At 39.0% G+C, this 13,396-nt stretch overlaps 1 protein-coding gene across 1 annotated transcript in view; it reads left to right on the top strand.

Moving 5' to 3' along the window:
* Positions 1-1,576: 1,576 nt before the first annotated feature.
* Positions 1,577-13,396, top strand: part of BMP6 (bone morphogenetic protein 6) — an 85,168-nt gene continuing 73,348 nt past the window's right edge. The window contains exon 1 of the mRNA XM_070940712.1: positions 1,577-2,225. Coding sequence (XP_070796813.1) covers positions 1,577-2,225 — 649 coding nt within the window. The remainder of the gene's footprint in view (positions 2,226-13,396) is intronic.

Below are 13,396 nucleotides of genomic sequence, written 5' to 3'. Positions count from 1 at the left end.
CGGAGGTGTAGGGGGGAACATGTTCTTTATAGATTGTTGTTTTTATAGTTCTTTAATTATAGTCCTTCCTTCCTTCCTTCCTTCCTTCCTTCCTTCCTTCCTTCCTTCCTTCCTTCCTTCCTTCCTCTGGGCAAGAACTTATACTACATTTGCGTTTATAAGGAGCTTCCTGTTTCAGACAAGGTGATTCTCTAATAGAAGAGCTCCTACGAAAAGAGTTTTGTGAAACCTGGAAGACTGCACAGTTGTTCATTGGGTTTTAATTCAGCAACAGAGTATTCCCTGAGAAATCAGTGTCTTCCCCCAAACTTTTATCATATTGCTCTAGTCTAGGAAGTAAAAATGTGAGATTATGCATAAAAATGCCTAAAATAGTGAGACAGAAATACAAATCATATCCATTGGAAAGTAGTATTTTATTCTTGAAAAGCGAAGAATCCTCTCCCCCCCCCTTTTAAAACCTGGCCAAGCCACGTTTCCCACCACCTGCGTATCAGAAGAGAACCCGCCCTCATTCACACTTGTTAAAGCCCCTTCTCTCATCGGGGTTTAAACTCAACCCGCCTATTTTAAGCCCCTTAGCTGACTGAGCTGGGTCCCTAACTAGGGGTAGCAAACAAGCGTCCGAAGGAGGCAACGCCTCTTCTCGGGGCGGAGAGGTTCCAAGCAGTGACGGATAGGGACCGGGAGCCGCTTTAATAAGTTGCCTCCTCCGCCGCCCGTCAAAGAGAGAAAAAGAGGCGGGCCGCTTCTGCCAGCTGGATGATCCGCGCGGTACCTGTGAGGCTCGGCAGCCGCGCTCGCAGAAGCGACTGACTCAAAGAGAGCTGCCCGGGCTGACGCGCGTGCCGTTAGGATTTGCCTTGAAAGCTCCCTCATCTTATGCGTGGCGGGGAGGGGGGGGACCATCTGCGGAGTTAGCCACGCTTTTTTCTTTTTCTTTTTTTGGCCCGGGGGAGAGGGAGAAAGAAAGAAAGGGAGGAGTTGTTGGATGATTAGGAGTTTGGGATTTGGGGATTTTGTTCCGTTTTGCCTTCTCCGGTCCTTTCCCGCTCGGTCAACGTCGAGAGTTTCCACCTGAGAACTTCACTCCTGTGAGGTGGGGGGGAAAAGGAGCTGCGCGGGCTGCTCTCCCTTGGTTTTGGCGCGGAAGAGGCGCAAAAAGCTGCTGGAGGCTACCGGACTCGGTGGGGAAAAAAAAAAAAAGAGAGCCTGGGAATCAGATCGCTGAACTTGCCCCGCGCAGGAATAGCGGGAGATGTAACCTGGGCGCGAGATCCAGAGGGTTTGCACCTGAGTTCGCAAGAAGGGGCCAGTAGGCGAGACCCCTTTGCGGCTGTGCCCCCCCCCCCGGCCCCTGGATGGAAGCGGGGGATGGGGTCGTCGTTGAGAAGGAGGGAAGCTCCGAGCGCTTATCTTCCCCTCCCGTGAATTAGCACCGCTGCCATCCCCCCGAAGGAAAGGACGGGGCAAGGCGAGGGTGGGTGGAAGCAGAAGGCGAAGGAGCTCCGGCTTCCACGGCGAGACTTCGCTCTGAAGTTAACGCGAAGGGCGGAGAGCAGAAGCGGGGAAAGCGATGCCGTTGAGGCTGCGCTGGTTTTGGTGGTGGGCGGTGGTGTGTGGGAGCTATTGCTGCTGCGCCCTGCCTGGGCTGCCTCTCCTGCCCGCCGCGGGGGTGCTTCTCCTAGGCGGCAGGAGTGCCGCGGGCTTCGGCCCCGGGAGTAATAAGGCTCAGCCTCAGGCGCCCGTCTCCACCTCCTCCACCCCGGCGGGCTTCCTCTACCGTCGCCTCAAGTCCCACGAGAAGCGGGAGATGCAGAAGGAAATCCTGTCAGTGCTGGGCTTGCCTCACCGGCCCCGGCCCTCGCACGGGCTTCAGCTGCAGCAGCCGGGAGAGCCCGAAGTTCCTCTCCCTCAGCAACGCCGGCGGCAGCAGCAGCAGCAGTCAGCGCCCCCGCTGGGCAGGCTGAACTCCGCGCCCCTCTTCATGCTGGATCTCTACAACACGCTGTCCGGCGAGGAGGAGGAAGCGGCGGCGGCGGAGGAAGGGGAGCCCGAGCATCGCGGCGGTGGCGGCACTCGGCACATCTCCACTGCGCGACCCCTGCAGCACAAAACTCTCCTGACCCACAACCTGGGCTCCTCCGGCAATCCTAGCCTGGCGACCTCGCAGGACAGCGCTTTTCTCAACGAGGCCGACATGATCATGAGCTTCGTCAACCTGGGTGAGTGAGGGGGGGGTTGAAAAAGGGAGGGAGGGGTGGCGCCGATCAACCTGTGAGTGGATGCCGTGGGTGGTCCTTGTTTAAGGCAGGCAATTGGGGGAAAAAATATCCAGATTTGAGCTATTAGGCAATACAGGTAGTCCTCGACTTACGTTTCTGCTCTTAAGTGTAACATTTGCTAAGTGAGTTTTGTCCCGTTGGACGACCTTTCTTGCCACGGTTGTTAAGTGACTCACTGCAGTGGATAAGTTAGTAACCTGGTTGTTAAGTGAATATGACTTTTCCCATTGACTTTTTTTTCTTTTTCTTTTTCTTTTTCTTTTTCTTTTTCTTTTTCTTTTTCTTTTTCTTTTTCTTTTTCTTTTTCTTTTTCTTTTTTTTTGATTTGATTTATATGCCGCCCTTCTCTGGAGACTCAAGGGCGGCTTACAATGCGTTAAGCAATAGCCTTCATACTTTTGTATATTTTATACAAAGTCATCTTATTGCCCCCACAATCTGGGTCCTCATTTTACCTATCTTTGAAAAGATGGAAGGCTGAGTCAACCTTGAGCCTGGTGAGATTTGAACTTGCAGTAATTGCAGGCAGCTGATGTTAATAACAGTGCTTTAGTTTGCTGCGCTACCAGGACTTTCCTTGTCAGAAGATCTTAAAAGGGGAATCACATGGGACACAGCAATGGTTTTAAGTATGAACCACTTGCCAAGCATCTGAATTTTCATCAAGTGACCATGGGGATGCTGCAACGGTCGTAAGTGTGAAATGGTCATGAGTAGTAACTTTGAATGGTCACGAATTGAACAGTTGTAAGCTGAGGTCTATTTGTACTGTTAAAACCTGTAGAAGTGTGTTGAGGAACTTCAAACTCTATTATTTATTGCAGTATATGTTCTTGTACTACAGGAGACTAACAGCTATCTGGCTGTAAACTTTTCTTTTATCTTTTCCTCCAATGACCACCCTTTTCCCTCTCCTTCCAGTTGCTATGCCAAAACTACTTGCAACGACCCCCTCCTCTCTAGCACATGCTAATGACCTCCAGTTCATAACACAGAATAAAGATCTAAATTATATAGTCAAACTGCATTCCTTAGTGTAACTGCATATTATGTTATGAAGTTGGCCTGGAACCAAGCAAACAGAAAGTTATGTATCTGGGCTTGATAGGGATCCTGCTGAATGAAGACACATCTCTTATTTCAAAGATTACGCGATATCCATCATTTGGGCTAGTGCCTCACAAAATATTTATATACAGCAAGACCTACTAAGAACACCCAACTTAAGGATGACCCATAGTTAAGCCTACTGTAGCAAAATTTGAGTTAAATATGTAACAATTCAAGTTAATGGTTCAAGTTTACTACACAATCCTACCTACAGTATACAGTATTATACAATAATACTGTTCTGGTTCACTGTAGAAATTTGACGTAAAGATATTTCTGGTTCACATAAAAAATTAGGACAAGGCGAGACCTTGGGAATGGACCTCATTCTTAAACTAACCTGTATTCAAGCTAAGCAGCCTCTAATTGCTCTCGATAGACTGTTATTATCAGCAATAAAAAGGGCCTTTAGTTCTTCTTTCTCTTTCATCTTTATTATAGGCTCATTTTTACATTTTGATATTCCAAAAAGCCCTTAAGACCTGTTTGTGTTCTCAAGCCTGCAGCTACCAAGCAACCGGAGGCTTGCTTTAGATGGCTCCACCAGTGAGATGATCATTTTTATCCTTCCTCATCTGGAGTTTGTATTTCAAGTTTTTAATCATATGCTTAAAATGGAATTTACATTTTTGTTTCTGTTTTATTTGATTATTGTTTGCTGACCAGAGTTGCCTTCAATGAAATAGTTGGCTATATCAGTTTGATTAATAGATACATTTGGCAAGATGGGTGGCTTATAAATTTAATAAATAATCATGAGAGATATATTCAGTATTTCTTAAACTTTGAAAATTCTTGTGTATGCATAGTATCCTAAATTCAGTTCCTAGTGCCTGTTAAACCAGCTAGCTATTGATTTTAAATGGTGGAGTGTAGTACTTATTGAAGGAGGTGATGAGAAATAATGATTTGTTTTGCTATGCGTTGGCTTTATATGAAACCATATCTTTGGGATTAAAGTTGATTTTGTCATCCAGGGAAAATTGTCATACTTAATTTAGGGTTCCATTCTTACTGATTCTGAGTATCATTAAGTTATCTACATAATTTTGTAGCCCTTTACACATACGTTACCCTTTCGGTATTATGGATTGCTGACATTCCATGCTTCTGTGGTACTGACCATGGTACTGTTTCGGTGCTGCTTTGGGCAGGCTTAGAATAACCGGTTTAAGAATACTGGGGAGGGGGTTGGTTGTGAATGCTGTTTCCCTCCACAGATCTTCTGCTAGTTGTTTGGTTGTGCAAACAAAAACAAATGCAGGTACAATTCAAAGAAGGGATTGTTCTCTATCTATATAGTAATGTACTTTGCATATAACTAACTTGGAGAAAGTAGCCATTGTATACCGTGCGACTTACTTCTGAGTAAAAATGCAATAGGACTGCTTTATTATCCTGCAAAAGCAATGGGCACTATCTGTGTTTTTTCAGAGTGAAAAGTATTTGATACTACAGCACATCCTTGTGGTTAAGAATGCCCTGGTTTAAGGGCAACTCAGAGTTGAGATCGGAGCCTATCTTAACAAGATTTAAGTTAAATACAAAATGATTCAAATTAAACGCACAATAATTCAAGGTTATTATACAATACAATTTATACAATATTACACAATAATTCTGCTCTAGTTTACAAACAAATTTGACTAAGGACAACAGGAAACAGACCTCTTGGAAATAGATCTCCTTCTTAAACTGGGGATTACCTGGTCTTTTGAAGTAGTGTGAAATTATTGGTCTAACTTGTCTAATATTATTTATCCTATTGAAAGTTACTGTCCTAGGTTTCAAGTGAAATTTTTCTCAGATCTACTAATTGAAATGTGTACTACCATGGACTACATCTAAGATTTCTGAATGTAAAATACCACTAAACTATGATCTTGTGTTAGGCATCTTTTCTTCTCTGTCATACATCCTGCTACATTCCAGAATGCATTGTGCCTTACATTCTCTTTATTGTTAAAAAGTATTTAAAATGTCAGTGACTGCCCTGTGCAATTAAGGACTGGCTCACTCTCTGGGAAAACATAACTGGACTTTCCTGATGCAGGAAAGTAACTTGGTAAGTTCCTCCTCAGCTTTCCCGATGTGGATGAACTCTTGCAGTTGCTTTTTGGTATTAAAAATAGGAATTAAGCAAATTAGATATATGTTATGATGGACTCTGAAAAAGAGACTTATGTACCAGATTCTGATATCTGCCTCCACCAGTCATATAACAGCATTTTGGGTGTTCAATAGATAGATCAATATTTACAGCCATTTAAATATCCTGTGGTCATGGGGCCCTAATTTATATTTTTTCTGGAAACTAGTGTTTACTTTCAGTTTCCAGCAAAAAAAAAAAAAAAGCCATAGTGAACAATATGTTTGCTTAACCACTGCAGCATTTAACAACCACGGCATTTGCTTAATGACTGCTAGTTGTAAAATTGGATGTGGCCACGTGATGACCTGCTTTATGACCATCATGACTTGCAACCAACATTACAGGCTCAATTACAGTCGTAGGTTGAGGACTACGTATATTTGAGCCAAAGGTGCTTTTTCAAGAGGCAACTGGACTTTCTGGTTTTTCTTTGAAGATGTTTCCCTTCTTCAAAGAAAAACCAGAAAGTCCAGTTGCCTCTTGAAAAAGCACCTTTGGGACAACCATGACCTGGATGACTGAAAATTTCCATAGATACTTACCTGTATTTGAATGTATTTATTCTGCCACCTCCAAGTAATATTACAGTTATGTAAAATAATATAACATAAATAACATAAATAACAAAACCTAGAAGTGTAAATTATTTTTGAAGACAAATATTACAATAGATTCAACTGGTAAGCATTAGAGATTATTTAGTTGGAGAGAAATTTTGATGATGGTGAACATTGTTATAGAAGACCTGAACTACAATTTGAATATTTGTGTTCTTGGTATAAAGACGTTTGTCCAGACATCTCCAATAATAGACACTGAGCATGCTATCCCTATGTTTCTTGTATGTGCAGTGCAATGGAAACATTGGTACAATCCAGTATTTCTTAGTCAACATAAAGTAGTACAAAATAATCATAGAATCTGCATTTTGTGCACTCACGCTTAGGTTAATATGATGGCTATAATACTATCACATTTGCCTAACAATTCTATTTTTGTTGTTTTGATCTTTTGGTTATGCGTTATGATATAGATGCAGTGAATATTTACCTGGCTTGATCTGTATGTTCATTAAAGATTTCAGCATATAGAAAATGTGCTAAATCTGGGTGAAAGTACTTGCTAATTGTGATTCTTAACTCAAAACTAACAACAATGAATGACCGCTAGAAAATCTAGAAAGACAAATGTAAAATCTACTAATGCAACCTGCTTAAAAAAATGTTGAATTAGAAAAAAAATAATGTAGCTGAAGAGTAATTTGTGCTGCTTGAGAAGAAGCAAAAGAACTAAAATTTATTTCAATGGTAGTATCACTGATATTACATTTCAGTAAAATTGATAGTTATTCAGGAAATAGTATCTTTAATGATTGATGAAATAATCTGTGAATATTCTCCATTCTTTCAAATATGATCCAATGTTATAATTGTAGCAATGAACAAAACACGTTTACCTGGCAGCCAAAGTAGCAGGAAAAGAAGGACTGTTGTGTTAAGACATGTTTAAAGAAGACTGTTAATTAGTTTCATTAACTTGTGTAGTGAATTTATTTTCAAAAAAGCCTAGGAACTGCTATGCATATAGCATTTTGCTGTGGGGAGGAATGGAATACCAATGCCAGGATTGCATTACATTCATGTCCTAGTGTTTTCTTTGTATTAAGCAAACTCTTTCTCAGTTAGCACTTCAGAATTCAATATGGAGATTTCATTTCTTAGTATATTTGAGATTAAACTACAAAATAGTAGTGTTTGCTTCTTTTTCTCATAAATAGGATTTTTATGCATGTGGCCGAAAATGTGGTTTGTCTAGTTTAAATCTTCATGTCTTAAAACATTATCACCAATGAAATAAACTTTTCTTTGCTGTTCATGTATTATGCAGTTGTTGATTGGATCAGTTTTGCCATATTTAAAAAAGACAAAGTATATACTTCAATCTTTTGATGCCACTTCTTCCATACTACCCACCTCAATTTCTTAATTGTAGTGGGAATTCTACACGTTCCTAATGGAGAAAATGAAAATTTAACTTGGAAAGAAGCAGCTTGAATAGAAAAGATATAGCAAGAATAGGAACAAATACGAAACATGATCTGCCTGTGTGTTTCTATCATTCGTAGGTGAAGCCAATCATGTATGATCTTAAGAACTGATTCTTGACACCCCCACCCTCACTACCATCACCTTGGAAAACTTTCAATTTTTCCTCCTTTTGTAATCTAATGCAAGTTTGGTGTCTGCAAATGGTCTAAGAAAAAATTATATAAACATTTCAAATACTAATTTAACTTCAGAAACAGAATCTTCCCAGTATCATCCAGGTTACTAGCTTTGAAAATAGGTAACTAACATTGTTCTAGCAAGAAGTGTGACATTCTTTTCATTTCTATTTTCTGTATGATCATGTTTATATTTTTTAAACAATCCTAGAATGCTAACATGCAAAAGAGATAAAATTAACTTCCGAAATATTGACTGGGAGCATCAGTATCACATGACTCTCTCTCTCTCTCTCTCTCTCTCTCTCTCTCTCTCTCTCTCTCTCTCTCTCTCTCTCTCTCTCTCTCTCTCCCTCCCTCCCTCCCTCCCTCCCTCCCCTTCCCCTTCCCCTTCCCCTTCCCCTTCCTCTTCCTCTTCCTTCAGAGTAATCTACATGGACCCAGTGGATAAAAATGTCCTTGGTTCTATTTAAGAAACTGTTGTTTAGTTCCAAATGGTTGTTGACTATTTATTTTACCAGAATCATTTTTTAAAAATTAATTTACTGGTTGACTTCCAATTTTTCCTGGTGTTTATCTATATATACACAAATATTTTACAATTGTTTAGGATTTTTGAAATTTCACAACCACATTTGTCATCAGTGTACTTCTAATAGGGAGTTAGTTCTAGGATGCTAAGATTGTATTAGAAATATATTCATTGTCAAAATGTTAGATGATTTGAGCAATTATGATGAATCAGCCAGGAAGACTTTAATGCAAATTCTATGATGTGGAACTAATGTAGCACTTATAAAATTAGTATTATATTTCTGTAATTGTTTATAAGATAAAAAAGCTATGAAAATAGTTTTGGGAATTCTATTATTCTGTAAACTTATTATTAGAACAACATGAATAGCAATTTTCTATTATAGCAGTTATAATTTAAACTGATGTTTTTAGCAAATTTCCTAGACAGGTGCACATGCAAAACTACTTATCTTCCTAGTTATAAAAAGGTTAAATGCTGTATTTACACAAGGGCTAGAGAGTGACATCATGTCTCTTCAAGCAAAGATATGTCTTCCACTAGCCAAAATTTAAGATAATATGGAGAAAGGATTCTGATTTGCATTGGATGTTTGTAGTTTAACATGAGAACTAAATAAAAGTCATTCAACAGTACAGAAGACCCAGCTCCATCATACTTAAATAACAATTAGTAGTGTCTGAAATTCACAGCTCATAGCTAAGCCATAGTCCCCTGATCATTTAGAGGAGGTTTTTTCAAACTATGTTCTGTGGAATCTAATCTGCATGAGAACTTGATGGGGTTCCATGACACACACTAAGGAAATAACAAAGTTCATTTGAATTCAGTCAAGGCCATTTGTAATGGAAAGAGTTTGACTTGTTCTTCCATGAAAAACAATCCATGGCCTCCATTTTATGGATCAAGGTCGTTGTTGTTTTTTAACTAATAGGTTCCATGACTTGAAAAAGCTGTAAAACTCTAACATGTGCTAATGTGGAAAAGTATTTAGAATAAGGGTTTAGGATTTGGAAGATTCAGATGTGAATTTATGAACACCATAAATGAAAATTTGAATACATAATAATTAACCATTAAAATAATGTCTTACTGACAATGATGAATGTGGGACTCATGCTGCATAGGCAACATTCTGTGGGGTCCTTTCCTCAACTAGGAGGGAAAAGGGAAAACATGTGTCTGTGGTTTTCTAAAGACCTTTTTTCTAGGCTTATGGCTTACTTGGATGTAAACAGCTGCTTTAAATATGTACCCCACAAAGTGATATGAATAATTTTGTACCTTCCTTGTACTTCCCCCACCCTCTATTTCTAACTAAGCAACTTATTTGCCTGTTTGCAGAATCCAGGAGTTGAAACTGTAAAAAGAGCAGGCTACTTCTACCTATTCCTCTTCCTGCTAAACTACTTTAAGCTGGTTGTATAATCATCTTCACTCTTGGACATTTTAATACAGTTAGAGAAGAATACCAGCCAGTCAAGGTTCCCCCTGGTCAACCAGAGTGTGGTAAAACTGACCAAGCAGTTTGTTTTAAAGTTGCAATGGTGCAGAGCAATTATGCTATAATTACTTAGGTTTTAAAAACTTCAGAAATGATTTAAAACACATGCTTCTGATATTGCATGAGTGCAACACTTCTGTGCTATGCATTACCTTTTTTCAGGTTTTTGCATGAGTCTAAAATAAAGTTATCGCTGCCTATTGTTTTCAGACCTGGGCTGAAGCCTGAAAAGAGAAAGGCACAATGAGTGAAATATTATGTCCCACCCCAAAAATCACAAGACAGATAATGGTGGAAAATATTTACAAAAAAATCCACCCTGTTTTCCAGTTATGGAAAATCAAGTTAATTGTCAAATATTATATTTTACATGAATCCAATTCTCATATGTTCCACCTGGAACTTTCCAACGTATTCAAAAATGTTCACGTTCAATTTATACACCAATGAGAATTAACAACATTTTGACTTATTGATCATGTTTACGGCTTTCAAAACAATTCAAGGAGGAGTGTCCCTGACCTTATGTGAGCACTGCACTTCCAAACTATCTGTTTAAGGAGCCTGAGCTTTCTTTCCAAGAAAGGAAAAATTAGAGCTGCCATGCAGCAGGTATGAATACCTTTCTTACCCATAAACATTCTGCACCTCACATCAGTGGTGGGTTTCTCCCAGTTCGGTCTGGTTTGGCTGAGCCGGTAGCGGTGACGATATGACGTCACCGAACTGGTTCTCCCCCCCGCCCTCTCACCCCCCCACCCCCCACGTTATTCTTACCTTTTATTTGGTCCCACCCCCAATCTATTGCTGCCTCCTGAGTCCCAGCTGATGACTAGAGGGAAAAAAACTGTTTAAACTCTTGCCGTGGGGCTTCAAAGGGCCGTCCTACAGCTGATCAGTGTTAAAAGCAAACAAATGAGTCGGGTCGTAAGTGCGAGGACTGGTCGTAAGTGCAAGGACCTTCCAGAAATGACTCTGACCAGCTAGCCATGCCCACCTAGTCACATGACCTCCAAGCCACACCCACAAAATAAGCCACGCCCACAGAACCAGTAGTAAAAAAAATTAGAACCCACCCCTGCCTCACATTGCTATTAGAGAACTTTATTGCTTAATTATGGAAACACTTTCATGTAACCACCAGGAAATAAGCAGTGATTACAGAAGGAATTCTTTATTTTTTAAAATTATTTAACTGGTATAACAAAAAATATACATCTGGGCCTCGTCAACAATATGGATATATTTCCCTTCTTCCCATTTAAACTGGAAGAGAAATAGAATTTCATATTTACAATGAGTTTTCTCTTACACATTAAAGGTATTGCTGCAGAAAAATATTTTTAACACAAGACGAATCATTTCTCTTTGCTGCTTTCCTCAGTTATTAAAAGTATTTAGTAGTGCAGTCTAATCTGTTGATGGAATTCATTTGGTTATAATCCTATGTAGGTAAATAGATTAATTGCATTAATTATTGAGACAAAACGTTTCATTCTATATTCAATCTATTTTTTCACTAACTTGGAAAATGTTAATTATAAATTTCCTATATATGCTGTAATTATAAAGCACCTACAGTTGACAACAAACTGTATGAAGGTGAATATTTAAAGATATAACTTTACATTTAACATTATGTAGAAATAATATATTTTGAGAATTATTGTACTTATTGAATAGGTTGAGACAGTACCTAAAAAAATAGTAAAATTCAAAACATGATAGTCTTTGTTTCATGATCCTTGCTTCTGTTGAACATTTTAACTTGAATTCCTGTATTATTGAACAGTTTATTCTCTTGCCTGCCCACAGAATCTAAGTTGATAGTTCAAAGGAATCTGTCTTCTCACTCTTGCATAAAGTCTATTCTTCACATCTGTACATCATAACAGCAAATGCCATTGGTCTGGCTGTTCTAACTTTTGTCTTGATTGAGATGTTTTGATTTTTCATGAGTTTTCTAGAAAATGAGTTTTCTTTCATTTCCTCTCCATGATTTTTTTTTTGCCTATTATTACTGTTCTCTGAATCTTTTTTGTTTTCAACACCCACTATTTTTATGAATACTCAATCCTAGAAAATAGTCAACTACTTCTATAAGCTCCTTGTTTCTTTTAAATTCTTCTAATTTTCCAGTTGACATATTTTTGAGTTTTCTTGATGTTCAAATGAAACCCTACTTTTTAGTTGTCCTGTTTTACTTTTAGAATGATCAATTTTAGCACTTGTTCAGTTTCTGCAACAAGGTAGTATTGTCTGCATAAATCTGGTTGCTGACATTAGTTCCACTGATTTTGGCTCCATCCTTTAATTCTTCCAGACCTATGATCCATGTGATGTTTCTGTGTTTACAACAAACGGATGTGGTAATATAATGCAGCCCTGTTTCCTTCTTTAGTGGTAAATCATTTAGTTTTATTATTTTTTGTTTTTATGGTGGCTTCCTAGTTATTATAGATTTGTTATCAGAAGAATCAGATACTGGAATATACTGATTGCTTTGAGAGACTTCCAAAGTCTTGAATGATCAACACTATCAAATCTTTTGAAAAGTCTATAAAACAGGAATAAACTCGGTGGGTTGCTACAGGTTCTCCCCGTGCGAACCAGTATCGGTGGCGGTGAGAGGCTCCGCCCACCCACCTGGACATCTCTGTGCATGCGCAGAAGTGTTGCACGCACGCGAGCACACACGCACCCATGAGCAAACCGGTAGCAATGGGATTTGAATCCCACTACTGAATAAACTTGCTTGTTCAATTGCCACTTCTCCCTCCATATGGTGCAAAAAATTTTAAAAAAAGAAAACCATCTTGCTGGCCTGTTGTATTATATCTGTTGTCTTGTAATTAGTATGTTCCTCTAATTCTCCCTTTTTTAGGGATTTCTAATTTGGAGATAATGCTGCTTTTTCCTGTTTTTGTTAGTAGAGGGTTGTCATCATCTTTAAAGTTTCTATGCCAGCTACCTTTAAGCAACCTGCGGGGATTTCACCTACCTGCTTCCTATTTTCAAGTTCTTTATAAACTGCATTAATTTCTCAATAAATTCTTCCCAGTATTCATTTCTCTCAAATTATTGTGTCATTGAATAGGTCTTCGTGTACAAATATTCCATGTATCCCCTCTACCTTCTTTTTATATGATATTCCATCATTACCTTCTTTCCAAACTTGATCTTATGATATAGATATGAGGTTGGAATGTTCCTTATTTTTTAAAGTAGTTCCTTGTTTTTCCTGGTCAGTTATAGAGTTCAAATATATATCTTTATCTCTTTTCACCTCTTGTTGAAAATTTGTGTTAAATTATCTTGTACTTTGAAGATGTCTTCTTGGCCATCTTTTTCCTTACTGTTCCTATGGCCTTGTCTGATAGCCAGTGCGTTCAATAGTTACATCTTTAAAAAAAACACTATAATTAGTAATTCATTTGCAGTGATGATCTTGCAAATCAAAATACATGTTCTGAATAAATATTCAGAATAAATAACTCTGTGTCTTCCAAATGTATTAGAGCAGTAGTCCCCAACCTTTTTGGTACCAGTGACCAGTTTCGTGGAAGACCGTTTTTCCATGGCCGGG

This window comes from Pituophis catenifer, unplaced genomic scaffold, assembly GCF_029215685.1.
Source record: "Pituophis catenifer annectens isolate HBS135680 unplaced genomic scaffold, rPitCat1.0.hap2 SCAF_3, whole genome shotgun sequence".
Taxonomy (NCBI): Eukaryota; Metazoa; Chordata; class Lepidosauria; order Squamata; family Colubridae; genus Pituophis; species Pituophis catenifer.
The sequence above is the reverse complement of the archived record's forward strand: the minus strand, read 5'-3'. Positions and strand labels throughout refer to the sequence as shown.